General features: G+C 39.9%; 1 protein-coding gene across 1 annotated transcript; it reads right to left on the bottom strand.

The window, feature by feature from the left end:
- Window positions 1-1,725: 1,725 nt before the first annotated feature.
- LOC133982287 (receptor-interacting serine/threonine-protein kinase 3-like) lies at window positions 1,726-5,685 on the bottom strand. Its single transcript, XM_062421265.1, has 12 exons — window positions 5,564-5,685; window positions 5,151-5,330; window positions 4,101-4,404; window positions 3,852-4,000; window positions 3,715-3,764; window positions 3,392-3,541; window positions 3,159-3,241; window positions 2,923-2,989; window positions 2,727-2,824; window positions 2,472-2,517; window positions 2,089-2,331; window positions 1,726-1,976 (listed from the first exon to the last, which is right to left on the bottom strand). The coding sequence occupies exons 2-12, from the start codon at window positions 5,303-5,305 to the stop codon at window positions 1,969-1,971; spliced, it is 1,353 nt and encodes a 450-aa protein (XP_062277249.1). The 5' UTR covers window positions 5,306-5,330; window positions 5,564-5,685; the 3' UTR covers window positions 1,726-1,968.
- Between the last annotated feature and the right edge of the window lie 13,919 nt (window positions 5,686-19,604).

The raw sequence follows: 19,604 nt of genomic DNA, 5'->3' as shown, positions 1-19,604 counted from the left end.
GAAATCCAGGGCTACGACTTCCACAGGGCCCCAATGCCACCACACACACACACACACACACACACACACACACACACACACACACACACACACACACACACACACACACACACACACACACACACACACACACTTTAAGGACTTCTGACTTGTATCATACACACAAAGTCACACATTCACACTCCCAGCAAAATGTGGCCACAGCAGCTCCCAACAGACACACAACAACACACTCAATTTGCTGTCCCAATTATAAGCACTCATAAACACCCAATGCTTGGAGTGCACAAACACAAACACCTCTCAGGCACACCTGACATGGGAGAAAGCTGTCTTGCCATCTGTTTTGCTGCTAGTGACACAGTTAAAACAAAATGCGCAAAATACAAGATTTCACAAACTTGCAGTTTACACAGATATATGATTGCTGGTGTGTATCACACGCATGCAACAAGTGAAGACTTCTCAAAAAATATCTCCTTAAAAATGCAGCAAGAGAAGCAACTGAAGTTACTAAAAACAGTGTTGTTTTTCCAGGAGACAGTTTGTATTCCAGTTTTTCAGCGCTCACCCTTGGAGTTTGAGGGCATTACGGCTCTTAGACAGGAGGAAAGGCTTTTTAGCTGACCTGTTGATGAAGTCAACTATCTTGGCACAGCAGACTTCCCTGAAATCTGTGCATGTTCCCCCGCGGCATGAGCAGCTCCTTGCTTAGGTGGCAGAGATATGTCCCCCTGGAGGCTCAGAAAGCATTGCTGCTTGGTTATTCCTAAGGCTGGGAGCTTCTCTCCACTCTGTTCTCCTGGTGCCTGCTGAGCTTAACTCTGTTTCTGACAGTAGCAGACGTCACTCTCCCACAAAGAGGATTGGGAGCATTAATGCAGGACAGGGTGGGGTGAGATGGGTGTGTAGGGTGGAGTGAGGCAGTAGGACTGAGGAAGAGAAGGATAGGTCAAGAACACACTTGAACACACTTTCTCCTGTGAGGATTACCATGGTGTAAAGGTGTGTGTGTTTTCGCCGAGCTCAAGGAGACGGAGCTGTGAATGAGACACAGGTCAAATCCCAGAATACTGTTACGCAGCAAGCTTTGCTCCCTCGACACAGAGAGAAGAAAGACAGAGAGACAGATAGAGGGAAGTGTTTGTGTGTTTGAAGAAAGGCAAAACTTCTAAAAGATGGGAAACAAAAATAATTTGATTCTTCATTAAGCAGTTTGTATCCCTAAACGTGTGTGCACCTTATTTTCTCCTACAGCATCATAACAAAATAGTCTTATAAATAAAGTCAAAGAACTTGAGAATACTATTGATTATGTATAACAATAATTAGGTTTAAGTTTTTTCTTGTCCGATCCATTATGCAGTGCCACAGTGGTGAACTACAGACCTGAACATTTAAACTGAAACAGGAGAGTAACTTTGTTGCCAGGGATGCCCTCGACACCATCATCTGCAGGTGACTGACTGACTGACTGCTTGTGACAGTTACTGAGGGATTGAACCAGAAAAGCCTCTTACCCAGTCTCTCTTTCTCTCTCTCTCTCTCTCTCTCTTTCTTTCTCTCTCTCTCTCTCTCTCTCTCTCTCTCTCTCTCTCTCTCTCTCTCTCTCTCTCTCTCTCTCTCTATCTCTCTCTCTCTCTCTCTCTCTCTCTCTCTCTCTCTCTCTCTCTGTCCTCCATCCACTGGAGGAAACAAGCAACGTCCCCTCTTTATAATATTAACAAAGCCAAACGTGTGTTGCTGATTATTAAGCCACAGCCACCACACAACACTACTGTGAGACAATTTTATTTATTTATTCAAATATATACATATAATATGTTAAATTAAAAAACAGGTTGGTGTAGTAAGATATTTACACATTAGATATATACATATGAGTAAAATATATTCATTTTGATGAAAGACTCAAGTGTAGGTTTGGTCATCATGGGTGGATGAGAGACAAGGAAAGTCCTTTTGGAGTTAGCGACCTGAGAGAAAAGAAAGTGAAATTTAAAAAAAAAACTAACTAAAACAACTTTTAAAAACTGTCATAGATTCAACTACCATGTTTGATGTCTCTAACTAGAGCGAAACTCCTACCTAGATCCTCCACTAGGTTGGGGTGATGTTTTTTGAGGGCGTCGTAGAAGGCTGCTTTGACAATTACCCCTCCTGACCGAAACGTCCGCTGATAGAGCACTCTCATTCTCTCCTGGCTTGTCTGTTTAACTTCGATCAGTGAGTAAGTTTCACCGTGGACCATGCTTCCAAGCTCCTCTGCTATTGCCAGTACCTCAGAAACGCTTTGGATTAACGCTGCCCTTTTGGTATCAACAAACTTTGCTGTTTTAAAATGAAGAATTAGAGAATGCACATAAATACCGTGGCAGCGTGTTCATTTGACTTTGTTAACATACGAGAAATCTTTACAAAAAAAGCTCAAATTAATTTTCATGCCTCAGAGCAGTGACAGAAATGCTCACCTTTATCTGTGTCATTCATTTTTTCAAGAGACACAGTGACAGGATCCTGTTGGCAAAAGAAAAAAGAAAATATAAGATTTTGTTGTTGTGGTCCAATGTCTGAGAATGTTATCTGTCCATTAATGAAACAATAGTGGTATAATATTGTAGTAAATGCTGGGAATGTAATGTCCATTCCTGTCTAGCCAAGTAATACTAATACAATTGAAATTAGGCAATATTCCCCAATATTCACTGCTTTTTTGGTTGACTTACTGTACTTACTACATCTGTTTTCAACTGCAGCTGTTGAAAAGACCTTAAAGGATTTTCAAATCCTGCATGATCCGCCTCATCATGTAACTTTGACTCTTCTGGGAAAAAAGGAGACATCTGCCTTACCTTTTGTTTTATTGAAGAAAGTATGAACAATTTGTGGCCCATGACCCATAAACCGTACTAAATAATCTACCTGGTGGTTGAAAAGGACAACTGAAGGCAACAGGTGTGTTTGAATGTTGATTATTGGTCTGTGAATCCTTAAACAAGGAGAAGATAACGGATTAAAACATACAGAGACAAATTGTTTTCTGTAAATTATGAATCGAGAGTAATCAGCAATATATATATATATATATGTATATGTATATATATATATATATGTATACATACATACTGGATGTTGCAAACAGAAGTTATAAATTGTACCAGTCTTTTCTTGACGTAATGGACAGCATCACTAATTCCCGTCTCATGCCTGGAGAACAGACTCTCAGTGACTTTACAGCACTCTGAAGTGGGAGTTTTTGTTTTAGAAGGCGTCAATGCATGAATGCGCAGAAATGTCAAAGCTTTGTTCATACTTTTAGTTAATTTATTTCTATAGCATATATCAGTAAAGTAAAATACAATACAGTCATAACAAACATAAAGACGCCTACCTTTAGCAGCAGGCCTCTCAGAGGGTTCATTGACCCAGCAACTCTTCATGAGGCCAACAAGCTCTTTTAACCCCTCTACCTCCTTCTGGCAAATATCCTGAGGTCTGTCCCCTTTAGGGATCTTCAGTTCCACAAGGCTGTAATCCTTACCTATAATACATTTAATCCAATGAATACATGCATCAAAACTTTTCAACAAAATGTGTGTACATGAGTGTGTGAATTGTATGTGCAGCGCTTAATTTAACTGTAAAATTATAAATTAATGAGGGAAGCAATACAAAAGACATTGCCAAACAAACAGTAATATTAATCATACATGCCTGGATAGGGTTCTTCGCCAGTAACAATGGACCAGAGAAGGATACCATAGCTAGTCAAGAAAGAGAAAGGGATGATGTTTTAAGTAATGTATTTATAAAGTTAAAGTTTTCAACAATTTGAATATTTGAATATTAACCTGTATATGTCAAAAGCACGAACAGGTTTGTATGACACTTCGAAAGCTTCAGGAGGCATGTACTTGTATGAGCCTCCGATTTCTCCTGTCATTTTGTCCTTGTTGTTGAATGTACTGGTTGAAACCCTGGACAGACCAAAATCTGCCAGCTACAAAGAAAAAAGGGAAACATACCATTACACAAATAATTAATTCAGTTTTATATTAAATATAAACTCAAGAATTTAGGAGGATTGCTGCTACTACTACCTTGGCATTGAGGTCGTCATTCAGCAGCACATTACTTGGCTTTAGGTCTTGGTGCATAAGACCTTTTAAATGGAGGAAGTTTATGGCTAGAGCCACCTGATGGGCCAGGCGGAAGGCCAGGGCCGACGGTGGAGGGCCAGACAGGTCCTTCTGCAGGGACTGAATGGAGCCTCCTCTCATGAATTCCATGACTATTCCCTTTCTCATGGCATTTCCTTCCTTAAAAAATCCATAAACCCGCACGACAAACTCAGAGGAGGCCTCATCCATATGAGAAGCCTCTTCATAGAGTGCTTTCTCAGTGCTGGTAGGTAGAAGGTAGAGAAAGCATAAGTGAGAGAGCTTCTTGAACTACTATTTCTGATTTAAAAAAGGATGCATATGAATGTATTACTTAAAGGGGGAACAGATATCCATTACCAGCTCTATATTTGTATTCTGGGACTTTACTAAAGAGTCCAAATAAAACAAAATTCTATTTATCTCATACTGGCTCTTTACACAGCAGCTCATTTTAGATTGTCTGAAACAGGCCGTTTTGACTCCTGGCTCCAGATGAACCCGCTCTGTTCTGATTGGTTTCTGGAAGCTGTGCCTGACTTCTGGCTGATTGGGAGGCTACATAAACAAACCCTGAAACAAACTACAGTATATCTCATTCTTTACTCGAAATGTTAATTTCTCTAATACATTCATACATATATTTGAGCCAGAGTCTGATCCAAAGTATGTGAGTGAACAAGGCAGACAGCATATGGAAAAAAAAACCCTTTGTAAACAAGGCTACGGAACGGGCGGCTGTTTAATGGGCATGCACCACAATCTGATGTCAGTTTGTCGGCAAAGTAGAAAAAAACACCAGAAACAATGATTTCAGAGCAGACCTATTCCTAGGTTTTGACTTGCAGGGAGCATTTCTATGTACGTTCACCTCAATTTGTAAACATTGACAATGTTTAAGATAGATATCTGACATCACACCAATATATAAGTAACAGAAACATATTAGGAACAAAGAGCATATTAGGTCCCCTTTAATCTAAGATTTACCCAACACCATCATGAAGTCGCTTAATGGCCACATCAAAACTCCAGAGCTTGTGCCTGGCTTTGTAGACACAACCAAATCCCCCAGAGCCAAGTAGGTCCCATTTCTCCAAGAAGTCATCTGCACTCAGCTCAGTCTTGTTGCTCGTTAGTGCCATCTTTTGCTGAAGTCAGGTAGAACAACTGCAATTTCAGTGGAAATATTTATAGAAAAAGGAACAAATCAAAAATAAAGGAGTTCAGTGAATACTTACATATTTGTTTTTATGCACTACATTTTAAGAATGGCTTATATTGTATCCTTGTTTACACTTACTGACACTTCAGCAATAAGACTAACACTTATACAACCATTTCCAGCAAACTTGCTTGTGTCTTCTTTTCATTATATTATGAAAAAGCTAGCTTGTACTCACCATATATCCCTTCATATGTTGTCCACACAATCCGTACAGATTTAAGAGTTATTTCATACATTTCATGCCACCACTGTGGCAAAATGTAACGATACAAGTCTGTTTCCTGGACTTGTTGTCTGAGCAGCCCGCCCTCTGGCTGGAGCTTAGAGGCGGAGTTTAACATGAGTAAAATTAATGTGGATCACATTTCTTGTTAACATTACAGGACAGGAATGAATGTACAATACAACTTTGGTAGTGAAAGAATACATTTTATTAAGAAAGAAATGGATTAAAATGCTTTCACCAATTAAGTTCTGCTGCAATTTTTATTTTATTTCATTTCCAATGCCTCAGACAACTCCAATAAAACATACATTAGCATAAAACGTTCCATCATTGCTGTTTTTTATTTTTTTTGGTGAAATGAAATGCAAACACAAACCAGAATACTTTTTCCATTTTGCCACTATTTTTGTAGTGGCTATAAAAATGCCATGACCCATTTTTACTTCCTTATAAATTAAGGGTGGCAAACCCACTGTGTGAGAGGAAGTTACAAAGGTGTTTGTGGCAGTGTGGCTCAAAGGTTTCACAAATGGTACTCTGTAATCTATACCAGATAAGAAGTATGTCAGTGCAGTCTAGGAAGAAAGAACTCAAAGTTTCTGTTGAGACATTGCACCTTACATATTAGTCAGTACTGAGTAACTCTTAATACAGATGAATAATTAAAATGTGAGCTCTTACTAAGCCAACAGATCACAGTTATTAAAGAATGACTCTTTCTTCATCATTCTTTGTGTTTCACTCAATGGCTGCCTTTTATTAGGCTTAGATTTTTTGTGAGACAAATAACCCACTCATATAGCATTAAGCAAAATAAAATACATTGAATTGAACTAGTTTGATGTAATACTTAAAAAATACAGTATTTAACCTGCAGGTATCTGAAAAAACAAAACTCATAGTTTTGCAAATGTCAGCATGATGCTGGAATTGTATACACACAGACTCTCAGTCACACAAACATACATTTGCTCACATTTAAAGCTGAGCCCGAGCTATTCGACTGTACCAAGATTTTCAATAATTTCAATAACAACATTCATTATTTATATGATTTCTGCTCTGCTTCCTGTGTCTCATTACTCCTCTTTATCTCTCCATTTCTCTGCCTTGCGTGCTGCCTCATGCACACATAAGACAAAAGCCATACTGACACTGTTTTCCACCTAAATTATTAATGTCAGGCACTGCTCCTAAAAAATCACAGTCTAGCGCACAGGTGCCTGTGGATATGACAGCTTCTGTGGGTCTAAATCATATGAGCACCCAACCTCACAACCCTTTCATTAAGTGAGCTGAGATACATTTACCCACTTCCCATGCTGCCTTGCTGTTTCAGCTGGCATCGATAGGCGCGGTCTGCTCTCGCTCTCTCCATTTCCATCGCTCTCTCCCCTCCCTCTTCTCCACCCACCTTCATTTACGCTCAGCACAGTGTGGACCTCTCTCACCAGTGGCTGCTCTCTCCACTACATCTCTCTCCTCCTGGCTGTATTTACCTTATCCTCTGTCTTTCTGAAACTGTCTATCATAATCTCTTTTATTTGCCTCCCCCTTGCCCTTGTCTCATGCTGATGATATAAGAGGCTGGGGATTAGTGTAAAGGGGAGCTCTCTTCACTGGATCTATCAGTGGAAAGGTGATTGTCTGTCTTTCCCGCCACAGTGGAGGAGTGCTTTAGACTGGGGAGCATCACTGATGCAGGTTACATCTTCTGGAGCAGCGAGGAGACACCTTCAGGAGAAAGCAGATAGACCAAAAATCCATGTGCACGCCTGGATGTGCTTTGTGTTGTGAGGAGAGTAGACTGGAAGAGGGAGGCAGAAGGCAGCATCAGAGGGAGGGGAGTGTTTAGCAAGGGGCGCCAGAGTCGCAGAGGTTTGGGGGAGGTGGGCGTGGGGTCTGCAGGGAGTGTTTTAAAAGTGAAAAGGAGGAGTAGGGGGGGATCCACTCTGCTCTCAGATCAAAGAGCTGGAAGAAGGAGGATTGCTTTTCGCTCAGTCTGAAGAGTCGTAGTGAGACTGGGGAGTCGTAGGCTCTCCAGAGACTGTGGCATTACAATTAGAGACCAGAGGCTGTCTGCACCACTGACTGAGAGACACAGGGAGGTGGTTTAGGACACAGAGTGGGAGGACCAGTCAAAGGACTTCACCTGGACAGAGGGCAGAGTGAGACTCTGAATAAGAAGAAGGAGGAAGAGCATAAGAGGGTCCCTTTAGGAAATTGCTGACAATCCCTTTTTGCAAGAAACTTTAGGAGGATCCCATCATGGCTGTCCAACTCATGCCTGAATCAGCCGTGTGTTTGCTCATGGTGAGTCTCGGAAAGGGTATAGTATTGCCGGCGCTGTCTACTGTCTGTCTTTGTTTCATCCTTTTCCTGCAATGCCTTTCTCTCATCACTTTCTCCTCAAGGCAAATGCCCATGCTGCCACCAAAGCAGGGATGTTGCTTGTTTGCTCCTCCCCTTTACTACCATCTACCAGCCTGAAATTTTCTCATAACTTCCTACTGAGGATCAGACGCCACTCTCCTTACTTAAGAAGCGTGTTACTTTTGCATCCAACTCAGGAAACTCTTATCTTTTGTCTAAATCCTCCACGTGTTCAAACACTGCAGTGGTCAAGTGAGGGAGAAATCCCTCACAGTCTATTGTAGGCATCAGGGTGCAATGCTAAACATGATGTTGGTGCATTAGAGACGGATGTCATTTAAAGTAGTTTGTGTATCTTATTAAATGTATATGTGTGAGCATACGTACATGAGTCTGCAGCTCATGTAAATAAGGTGCTGAAAGGATGTGTCCTGTATGTGTGTGATGAGACTGAATCAGTTCAATTACACTGATTATAGAAAGAACAGTTATGCTGGGAGCGACAGAAGAGGATGTGGTTACTGTAGAATCTAGTCCTTCATTGAATTGAAACAGATTGGCTCGGCTTGACCTGGTACAGATCTGACCATAGAGAGCAATGAAATAGAAACACACAATCGCTTAAATCCATTGAACTCCACTCTCCCCTCTGTCCAGCCGACTAGTGGAACAATGGCAGTGTGGCTTTGCTGCATGTGTAGAATACAGATAAGGCAAGGAACCCCTTTTATGATTAAGTCTCAGTGAACTGAATGTAAACCCTGTATGCATGCAGGATGACTTTGTATAAGAGAGCGTGTTCTGCTCATTCTCATTCTATAGTGTTGGCATTCTGCAGTCCCAGGGGGAGTCATGCATCGCCGCACTACCTGCTATCTCCACCTGTCATGGCTGTCTGTTACTATGGCGATAGGCCATGCACCCTACTCGGGGGGGGAAGAGGCAGCAGTAAAATGAACCGGGGGGAGAACAGTGCAGGAGATGATGGTCAGAACAGAGACAGGAAGGTGAAAAAAGAAGGGTGAGTGATGAGAGGAAGGAGTGAATTAGAAAAGGAGGTGAAAGGGATTTTTGTTTTTGCAGAAAGTGGTGCAGTAAATATTGCCATCCTTAGGATTGCTCTCACCAAAATAGATTTATCCTTATGGGTTTTTTCTGCTGAGCTTTGTCTCCTATAGCTGCCAGTTGGTGTCCCGTCTCCAGTTTACACTGCCTCTGCATATGTTCGCATTAGCATAGAGGGTGTTCCCTTACAAGTACTCTTACTGTCATAGCTGACAGCCCTAAATTACCTTGCTGTCACCCCAGATTTTTTTGTCACCCCACCTCACACAGGAAAGCCAGCTTACCGTCACAACTTTTTACCATCACTGTTCCATTTATGATTAGAGCCCCACATATACAATTTTCTCACCATTCAGAGCCACTTTAGTCTTCAGCAGGTGACATTGAGCAACAAGGGTCACTGTGGACATCACTGGCTCTTGTGCTGTTTTCTTTGGCTGGGATTTATTTACGGCTGTTAAACACATCAGAGCCAAGGCTGAAAATCTGACTGAAATCTGCTCTGTGTTGAATTTTCTTTAACATACACTCTGAACAAAATTGACATTGGATAACTAATTTCAGAGCTCAGTGATTTGTTCACAAAATCCATGGCATTTGTATTCACTCTGTCATGTTCAGAGCTTCAACCTATTTTAATTATTAATGAGTTTATTCAGCGTATATGTGTGTGTGTTTGTGTATGTGTGCGCGCATGGATATACGTGTTTGTGTGTAAGCCAATATTAATATTGATCATGCTTCCTGCCTGTATGTGTATTAATATTTCAGGTGAATAAGTGATTATCTCCCGCAGTAATTACTGGAGCTGCTTTAAATAATTTGCACTGACAGCACAACAAATAACTCACAGCACAACAAACAGACTTAGATAGATAGATAGATAGATAGATAGATAGATAGATAGATAGATAGATAGATAGATAGATAGATAGATAGATAGATAGATAGATAGATAGATAGATAGATAGATAGATAGATAGATAGATAGATAGATAGATAGATAGAAGAAGCTAGTTTAATATTTGGCAGGAAATGACCTCATTCTGTTACCACAATCTAATTCATTTCTTGTTTTCTACCATGCACACATTGTGACTGATACACATAAATGAATGCAGTAAATTGTGTTTTAGCCCTCCGCAGGGCTCTTTGTGTGTGGAGCTAATGTGATTGGCCCGGAGTTACACTATAGCTCAGCTATAAAACTGAATGGTCTCATGTCTGTGATAAAGGCAGGGCCAAGTGGGGGAGACTATTCAGTATGAGAATTATGGCCAGTATCCTGATATCATGTTAAATGAATTAGATCAATAGATTATTAAGGGGATTTTCACTCTTGTGTATGCACTTTATAGATATACAACAACTAATTTTTTTAATTAATAGATTTTTATTTCAAGCACAGCAATACAAAATAATGAGGGATGTCTGCCAGTTCATCTGTGTCTCTGTCTGCCTGCTCTGAAATTCTTTTGTTTTAGCAAAGGATGAAGAGATCAATAATATGTCTGTCGCCAGCTAAAACACTTGACATGCAGTCATCTGGTATTGGAACAGATCTCAAACTAGACGGTATCATTTGACCTCAATGGGGCATGCTATAGCTGCACTGCTGAGATCTCTATCACAGGGTTTTTACATGTCTCCCTCATCCAACTGGAATGAGCGACTACTCATTTCCTCTAAGCTGTGACAGCCTCTATTTTGGACTGTGGACTTGTGATTACATACATGTCTATCCATTTGTGGTTCAAACTAATGTGCATGCTCTTGATTGCAGGGCTGGGATTGTACTTCTAAATCTGAATTGGAGCAGTTATAGTCTTTGCTACCATGCTCATCGCTGAGCTGATTAGCTTTGCTCTTGAGGGTTCTGAGAAGAGAAGCTATCTCAGAGATGGATATCCTGGAGGCGGTGGTGGGGGGATATTGAGGGGGCAACTTGAAAATGGGTTTGTAAAGAGTGGATTTAAATCTGCACCTTTTAATGAGTGTAGGGTGTAAATAACAGCAGTGATTACAGTTTTGACTAAAGCCAACAACATCTCACAGGCTCCAGTCAGTATGTTTGTTTTTTTGTTGCAGCTAATCCAAAAACGTCACATGGAATTATAATTAGAGAATGGGATGAGGCTGTCAAAAATGGGAATACAGTTTATCTCAACGTTCTGCTCTGGCTCATCTTTATTTTTCAATTTTGCAGTTCTTGTGTTCTGTCTTCGTTTTTTTTTTTTTTTTTCTGGAAGCAGGGGCAGATGTTCAATATGCATTTTGCTATCTGTTACTCTTGGCCCTGCAAACAGCTGAGAGAAAGCAGGGCAAGTTCGTATCTTGAAACGCAGAGGAGTTAAGTGGATTATCTTCATATTGCTGGAGGGTTCTGCTCTGCATACAGTGAGAGAACAGCAGCTCACAACTTCACTGTTCCTCAGTTGGTACCGCAACACACATGCTTCTGTCTGTTCTAGTATAGATGACATCATACCTGCAAAAGCAATTAGCACATCTCTAAAGCAGCAAATGTGTGGCCTGCAGTTCACCGTTTGAAGTCATATTGATAGCCCCCATAATGGAAGTGCTATTTATACTCGGGCAAGCATTGAGGTAAGGATTTGTAACTACGCAGTAAGAGAGGCAACCCCAAAACAAAGACCTCGCGTTGCCCTTCATGTTGGCGCCCATGTTTCTTCATTACTGTCCCTCATTTAATTATCCTGTCACTGAGGATGGAGACCAGATGACTCTGTGTGATCAAGCCAGAGGATTCATTCAGCTCTAATCAGATCTCTTCTCTATGACGTGATGCACTGAGTGCAGTATAGTGCAGTCAAAAGTTTGGACACGCCTTCTCATTCAAGGGAAGGGAAGGCGTGTCCAAACTTTTGACTGGTACTGTATGTGTGGCTTAATTGCGATGTGCGTTTGCAACATGAAGTTTCGACATTCATTATTATATTATACTTAAACAATAGGCGTAATTTAACATGCAAGTGGGATTATCATTAGATTTCTAACTCCTGATCTGATGCTTACAGTGATACAGCAGCCAGTGTATGAATGGAGGAGGGCTGAAAGGTTTGGGGGAGGGTAAGCAGAATGACATCATACTGAGATAATTGATTACTGCCTTGTAACAATGGCGGAGGGGGAGAGGCAGATAACAGTTTGTGTATATAAGTGTATGTGTGGAGGCGTGTGTGTGTGAGAGTGAGGTGCTGGGGCACTGTGCAGGTTGTAGCCCTGAATTTCTTTGAGATGGAGTGTCATGAGATTTGCAGCATCAATATACAGTAACATTACAGTGATTCAGTTATTTACATTATCTTTCAGCAACACATGTCACTTTTAAATCTAACCATAATCCACAATAGGTTTAAAAAAAAAAAAACAGAACTATACAAATTACAGATACACACAAACCTTCATATTACTACCACAATGACACCTCTGTTTTCTCCAGTTCATACCCACATATAGTTCTTCCTCTTATGAGTGATTAGTGCTGTATGAATGAGAAGCACAGGCACAGATGGCGTTTCATCATTGCTGTTTTTCACTGATGCCGTCAGACTATCTGCCACTTTATGTTCTTATGCTTCTTCCTCTTCTCTTTTCTTTTGGTGTTACTTATTTGAATAGAGCTAGCTTCTCTATAATAATACTAGAATGCTCTAAACTAATCATTTTACAATTCATAATTTCCAAAAACCTGCAGTCTGACTGCAGAACAGTCATGCTTGAGTGATGTTAGGAGCTGGTACTGCTGATGTCAGCTAACTAACGCTCTGGAGTTGCTGCAGAGGGAAAGAAACACTACTACATTTCAAAAGAAAAAAATGCCTTTTTACGCATTACTCCATGCCAGTTGTGTCCATTCAGCTGTTTCTCAATAACATTGTAGATTTGACTGTTAGGTTTATATTAAATAGAGTATAAATATTAATTGGTTGGGGTATTTGTTCCAGACTGTTGTGTGACAGCTTAACTTTGGGGAAAAACTGGGTATACAAAATTTGACAGGAATTATAGTAAGAAAGACCGTTACTAGCTTTCAAATGCTTAAAATGTGTGTAAAACCGACTGCTCATGAAATAGGAAACAGCAACTACTACGGTCAAAATGTTAAAAATGAAACTACCACTTTATGAGAAATTCATTGTTATGATGTTTTTCATTGCCTAATACAGTGTGACTAAGTGTCACTGACCTGCAAATCACTTTTGATGCTCTAAAGTATTACTTTGTATGTTCTATAAAAATCAGATACCTATTATTCTTTCTCATATTAGCTTTAGGTTAAATAGAGCTGCTTGAGAGTAGACCATGTCAGGATTTGTAAGTGCAGTTTTGAATTTTACTTAAAAGCAAAATGTCTTGAATGAAAGATTTTATACCTTTTTCTTTGAGTTTTGGGGCTACCGTAGTTTCTCCTACACACGTGGAGGGGTCCTTTAACGTCTGTTGAAGTTGTTAAAGCTTGTTAGCAAACATGGCACAACATTATCATCCCACTGGAGTCGTATCTCTGGCGTCTAGTGTAATGTAAGTCCAACTCTCTTTTTTTATCTGCAGTTTAGTCTCAACCAACTTCTGAAAAAAATGTGTGTTTTCACCTTGTCCACCGGCCAAATGCCAAGTTAATGTTAACATTTTGTCAGCTATTCAATAAAGTACCATTATTTGGTTGGTTTTTTTGCTAGTGAGTGAAGCAGCCAGTTGCATATTTTGCATATTTTATCAGCATTTGGCTAGTGGCTGGTGCTAATTGTGTGCCCTGGATGTGACTGAACCATATAGCAGCCAATCTTTGTGGGTCCCTGCTATGAATGACCACATTCATTATAGATAGTCATTACATTATATGACATATAGTCATATGTAATGGAAGTGGTCATTTGATTTAATGCGAGCATAAAAAAATTGATTAATGAAGGTTTATGTTGTTGTCTAGGTGTAATTACATCTATTGTTTCAACCTATTACGGTTGAATGTAAAACCATTCACAGAGTCTTCAAAGTCATGGACACATGCTGCATTTGATATTGATCGAAGCTTTGATTCTCTGGTGTCCGGCTTTGAAAGTTGTCCATGATCACGGTATTGATTAGCCTGTCCAACATCAAAGGAGCATCATCAAGAGTTTCTGCTGCAGGGTGAAAATGGTTGTAGGCTCAATGGAATTACAAAGAAGATGTGTTAATTGTGAGTTTTTTGTGTGTGTGTTTGTTTAGTTTTACTAGAATTCCTCAGATTTTAAAGAGGAAGAGAAAATGTGTTTGTGGGGAGAGAGTAACCAACAGGAAGCGCAAATAAGAGAAATGATTCTCACCTCTCACCACATGCATAAATGTATAAGGTTTGGTGTGTGTGGTTGTGTGTGTATGATTGTGTGTGAAACCACAGCATACCATTAAATCTTTTGAGCTATTTACACTGCAGCCTGTTTAAGGACTATTGATGAACTGCAGAGGTGAAGGCGCTTCAGTTCTAATTGACTCCACCAGAGTATCTGTTCGCTCAGCTGTGGTCATTTGTGTTTGTGTGTGTAGCCAGGGGAGGGTCTCAGGTGTGGACATGTGAAGTGTTTGCAGTCTGAGGTGTGTGTGCACAGTGCATCCCCTCCTGCATGCTAATGTATGCGGCAGGCTCCAGATTGAAGCGTGACAATGTTGCTGGTGCATCCAAATGGCCGACCGTCTGTGAGCCAGGTTGTCGTTTGAGCTGAGCTTGTGTAGGTGATGTGAGGAAGGGGTTACTGAAACAGCTATTAACGAGCAGGACATGTGCACCCTGGCAGATGCTCATCAACGTCTGCCAGTATTTAGATACATTGATGTGTGCTGAAACTGCTCAGATGAAAGAGGGCTTGCTAATTATGCGATCCCTGAATCAACGCATGGTAGGAGTTTACGGACTGAGATCTGTGTTTGCATTCACTATGAAACGCTGGCTTTTTCATTGATCGCACAGCAGCATGAGAAAAAAAACGTCTTTCTTTCATTCCTTCCCACCCACACACACTCCCACATTTACACACTGCCCATTCTTGTACATGACCTACTATACTATATGGTGCAGTCAATCAATGATTTCAGAACAAACAAGATGTTAAGATGAAATTCCTGTGCCATTTTTAAGAGAGTCAAGTCAGTTAGCTTTCAGGATATTGCCCACAGCAAAAGCCCACATATGACTGATGACTGTGTCCTACAGAAGGTCAAGCTGCCGTTGAAATAAACCTTTCACGGAGGATAAATGAGGGTTTTCTGCTTGGTGTCTGAGCATCAAAACACAATAAGCTCAGTGTATTCCAGTTTAATCAATCCCAGCAGAATTTGAGGCAAGCCTCTGGGTATGGTTGGTGCACTATCGGCGGAGGTCAGCAAATGAACTCTGTCTGCTGCTTTTTATTCCTTGACTTTGGGTTGCACTTCTTACCAATGACCTCAGTGAACTGTCCATGAACAAAATTGTTGTGAATTTAATTGAAGGGAAACTTCAGTGTTTTTCAGCCTGGACACTTTTTTCCATTTTGTTGTGACTAATGGGGAAATCAATTTTCTAAGTTAGTCTAGTATTGAGCGAGAGCACTGCAGCCACGAAACGAACTTCAGTGTAGCCTAATCCTTCGGGGCACTTACACACCATCAATGTATGTCCACTAAAAGTGCTTGTTTTTACCACTGACAGTCTCAGATTGTTATAATTGTGTGACAACATTATGGAAGGTACCCGACTGAAGCAAGACTGAAGTGCTCTCGCGCAATACTGGACCAATTTCAAATTTGTAGTTTCCATTAGTCACTTAGAAACAAAATAGCGATGCTAATGACACTGCTGAAAATTGGTCAACCACTTTGTTCCAGACCAAATCATCTCAAGAACTATTGGGTAGATTATTGTGAATTGGTACAGACATTCATTGTCCCCATTAGATGAATCCTGCCAATTTCGGTGATCTTCTGATTTTTCCTCCACCATCATGAGGTTGTCATTTGTCATTCAAAGTGAACATCTTGGCAGCTATCTGATTGGATGTCATGAAATTTGCCACAGATATTTTTAAGGATGCACTGATCTGACTTTTTCAGTCCTAGTACCAATACCTGGGCTTTGGGTACCAGCCGATACTGAATACGGATCTGATACCAGTGAGGATAAATTTTGAAGTGACTGTGGTGATCCCCTGACTTTTCCTCTAGTGTCACCATGAGGTTCACATTTTTGATTGTTAAAGAACATTTTGACCTCTATCGGAAAGTTTGTTGTGAAATTTGGTACTGACAGTCATGTTCCTCAGAGGATGAACTATAAAGACTTCATCCCCTGATGTAGTGCTAAAATTTTGTTCGTCCAATACTCCTCAATATTACAGTCCTAACACACTAAACTCTGATGATAAACATTTAATCTGCTGAATATCAACATGTTAGCATTTTTGTTATGAGCATACTAGCATACTAATGTGAGCATGTTAAGGGTAACTACACCCTCAAACTCTGCTGGAAGCCCCCCTCCCAGCATATTTAATTCAAAAATGCGAAATTTGTGTGGAGCTCCTCTTAAATTACCTGCTGTGCTTAAGTACAGCCTCACAGAGGCTTTAACATGGCTGCACACTGGTAGTTTTGTTTGTATTCTGCTTATCTGCCAATTGCTAGTTTTAATGAAATGAATACATAAATTATTTTTCAGGGTAATGGCAGTGTCACATTTGCAAGGTGCCACCTGTCATGTGTGCCAGGGTGCAGATTTTGGGGAGGGGCGGCAGGGTGGCATGACCAGGCATGGCCATGCGGTCTGATTGGCTCACCATCTGTCTTTGGGACCAAGCAGATGTCTGAGTAGAAAGACCAATCTATTTGCTTCCAAGTTCACTGTCTCCCATTCTCCCTTTGTGTGTATGTCTGTGGCGGTGAATGTAGTCACATGTGTATTTGTGTGTATGTGTTTGTGTGTGCACACTCCTGACATTTCACACTCTGGTTGACACAGGTCCCAGTGGGGCTGATTGTCTTCCATATGGAGTGAGTTAACAGTAAACAGGTTCTTTTCATAATGAAGAGCTGTCTTGTTAGCAGCTCATACAGCACAGATGAGGAGACCCGGTGTGAATCAGTGTGCACAGTGACTGTATTCAAGTGTATTGTAAAAATGAAAATAAAACATAACATGTTTCTTGATTAAACAGAAGTAGAGAGACAAGCTTTGTTTTAATCCTATGCCCACCCTTTCACTTCACCCTCTATTGCTCCAGGGATCCATTGTCTATCAGGATTATGTGAGAGTCACTAAAAATATTGTGTAAAAAAAAAAATTAATTGGAAAAGGCACACAGTGTTTAATGGGCTAGTGGGGCATAGTGTAGCAAATCACAGGAAAAAAACAAAACAAACCAAAGCTTTCAGACTAGAAAAGAGGAAGTAGTGCAAGATGTACGTTTATTGTGCAAAGTAATAGTTTTTACAGCAATCTGTCTGAAAATGTGCGCAGTTTCTACAACTTGGTTAACTTACTGTACAATACAATATAATCATTAGCTCTGTGTATTCTTTTTTTTCTTTTTTTGTATTTCATGATTATGTTTTCTTTTGTTTACTTCAGACTATGGTATTTGGACAATGACATACAGCAACAACTGTCATAACCAGACATCAGTTCTCTCAAATGTTTAGTTAAAACTAAACACATATTTTGAATAGATAAATTATATTTTATGTTTGTGATTTTTGGCATTTTGCCTATGATAGAGACACAGTAGTTGTGGACACTGGACAATAAAGCTTTTAACTTAGTGGTAAAAGAGGTGAATGACTATTGATTTCATGTTGCTTTATTTCAGTAAGGCACAATGGGAAACAAAATGTGTATAAACAGTGAAATCTGTTAGAGGAAGGGCTGGCGGTAACATCCTGTTTGCAACAGGAAGCAACAGGGGTTGTGTGAAAGATGACTTAATACTAAATATTGAGAAACACTTGCGTAACCAGTAACTCTTAAGATGAAAGGAACTGTCTCATTAGATTCCAGGTAATTACTTAAAAGTGTCATAATGACGTTGACATATACAGTATATGTATTGATAAAGATTATATTATCCAAAAACTGGGAGATTTCTGAATCAGCACTGCATTTTGTCCAGCTCAGACTGACTTTGGAGCATCTCTGTAGTAGACAAAAAGTAACCTTGGTTGTCCCAGCAACAGCTGCCTTGCTGCAAAGCAATTTTAAAGATCCCTTTTACTCCCCTCAATGCTCAGTACCAAAGTTAATAAACGCATTCATGTATGATTAACCCCCAACTATACATAAAATACAGTTTACAGCAGTAAAGTTGTCTTTTTGTAACTATAGCAGTCGTAAGGAATGAATTATGTGTTTTGTTGAGATGCTTTAAAGTTCAAGCGTAATTGTGGTTCAATGTCAATGTTATTATTCAGTAAGTGGGTCATCTAATCTAAACTCAGTCCAGTTTCTTTCGATGGCAAATACACTTTTAGACTTATTTCTTCTACTCTAAGCCTCCTGATTTCCTTATTTAAAGTTTCTTGCTCTCAAGAGTATTTATGGCAGTGAAAAATGACATGCTCCTCTATTTGATAGTGCTCATATAAACCTGAGGGATGTTTGTTTCACACATCACACAACTAACCTTCTCTCTTTTTGATTGGCCAACAGTGTGTGCCAATATTTTGTGATGCATGCAAGGGGAATGAGAAAATGATTAATGATACAATGATGATCGAAAAAGAATGATTGAAATGTTTTTATTGTTTCTATTTTGTTTACTTTTTTCTTCTTTTTTTTTACTACTTGCCTGATCGGGCAAGTGAGTTGCTAGATTTACTAGCTCAATGCAGCATTTTTACTTGCCCCAGGAAACTGGCCAAACCTTGTTGTTGAACCATGCTAATTATTTTTTAATTACATTTTTTATTTTTTCTAAAAACAGACAAAACATCAGTCAAAATATAAAAAAATAATATAAACATGTAAGTGTATGGATAAGTATATGAGGGTATCTAGCATCTGAATGCAATTAATTGCTCAAATGAAACCACATAAAAAGAAATAAGATATATTTATATACATGCATACAAAGAAGCAAATAACAAAGATAAGAGAGGTGAAGTGTGCAGGAGTTCTGGGTGGTTACAAGAGGGAATTGTGGCTTTTGTTGGTTTAAAATATGGAAGTTATTCCTGTTTGACATAAGGCAACTGCGGTTAGAAAAGCGAGGGGGAAATTACCAGCATGTACATTTTGCAGATGATTTACCATGCAGCAATGACGAAAGGAAGATGATGAAAGAGCAGGACACGGCAGGAGGAAGAGGAAGAGGAATGCAGTAAACTATTTGTTGTAGCTTCTCTTTCCTGCCTCTAGAGGGAGATGAAGACTACAGAATCAGATCCAAATGAAGTTTTATAACCTCTGTAATGGCAGAGTAAAATGTTGCTTGTTTCTGCTTTTAATGATGATCCATGAAGTGTTTACAGTTTATTGGATCCCTGGAGGTTTCAAAGAGTGTATTGTGTTTTCTTTCGA

The sequence above is a fragment of the Scomber scombrus genome, chromosome 6 (assembly GCF_963691925.1).
Source record: "Scomber scombrus chromosome 6, fScoSco1.1, whole genome shotgun sequence".
Classification (NCBI taxonomy): domain Eukaryota; kingdom Metazoa; phylum Chordata; class Actinopteri; order Scombriformes; family Scombridae; genus Scomber; species Scomber scombrus.
Note: the sequence above shows the minus strand (reverse complement) of the source record. Positions and strands in the feature narration are given on the sequence as shown.

What these genes read in the sequence shown, in the direction of transcription:
- LOC133982287 (XM_062421265.1), bottom strand. Translation starts at nt 5,305, where the DNA reads ATGGCACTAACGAGCAACAAGACTGAGCTGAGTGCAGATGACTTCTTG. An exon ending in CGACTTCATGATGGTGTTGG is followed by an intron (nt 4,405 to 5,150) that starts GTAAATCTTAGA and finishes TCTACCTACCAG; the next exon opens with CACTGAGAAAGCACTCTATG. An exon ending in ATTACGTCAAGAAAAGACTG is followed by an intron (nt 2,990 to 3,158) that starts GTACAATTTATA and finishes TCCTTGTTTAAG; the next exon opens with GATTCACAGACCAATAATCA.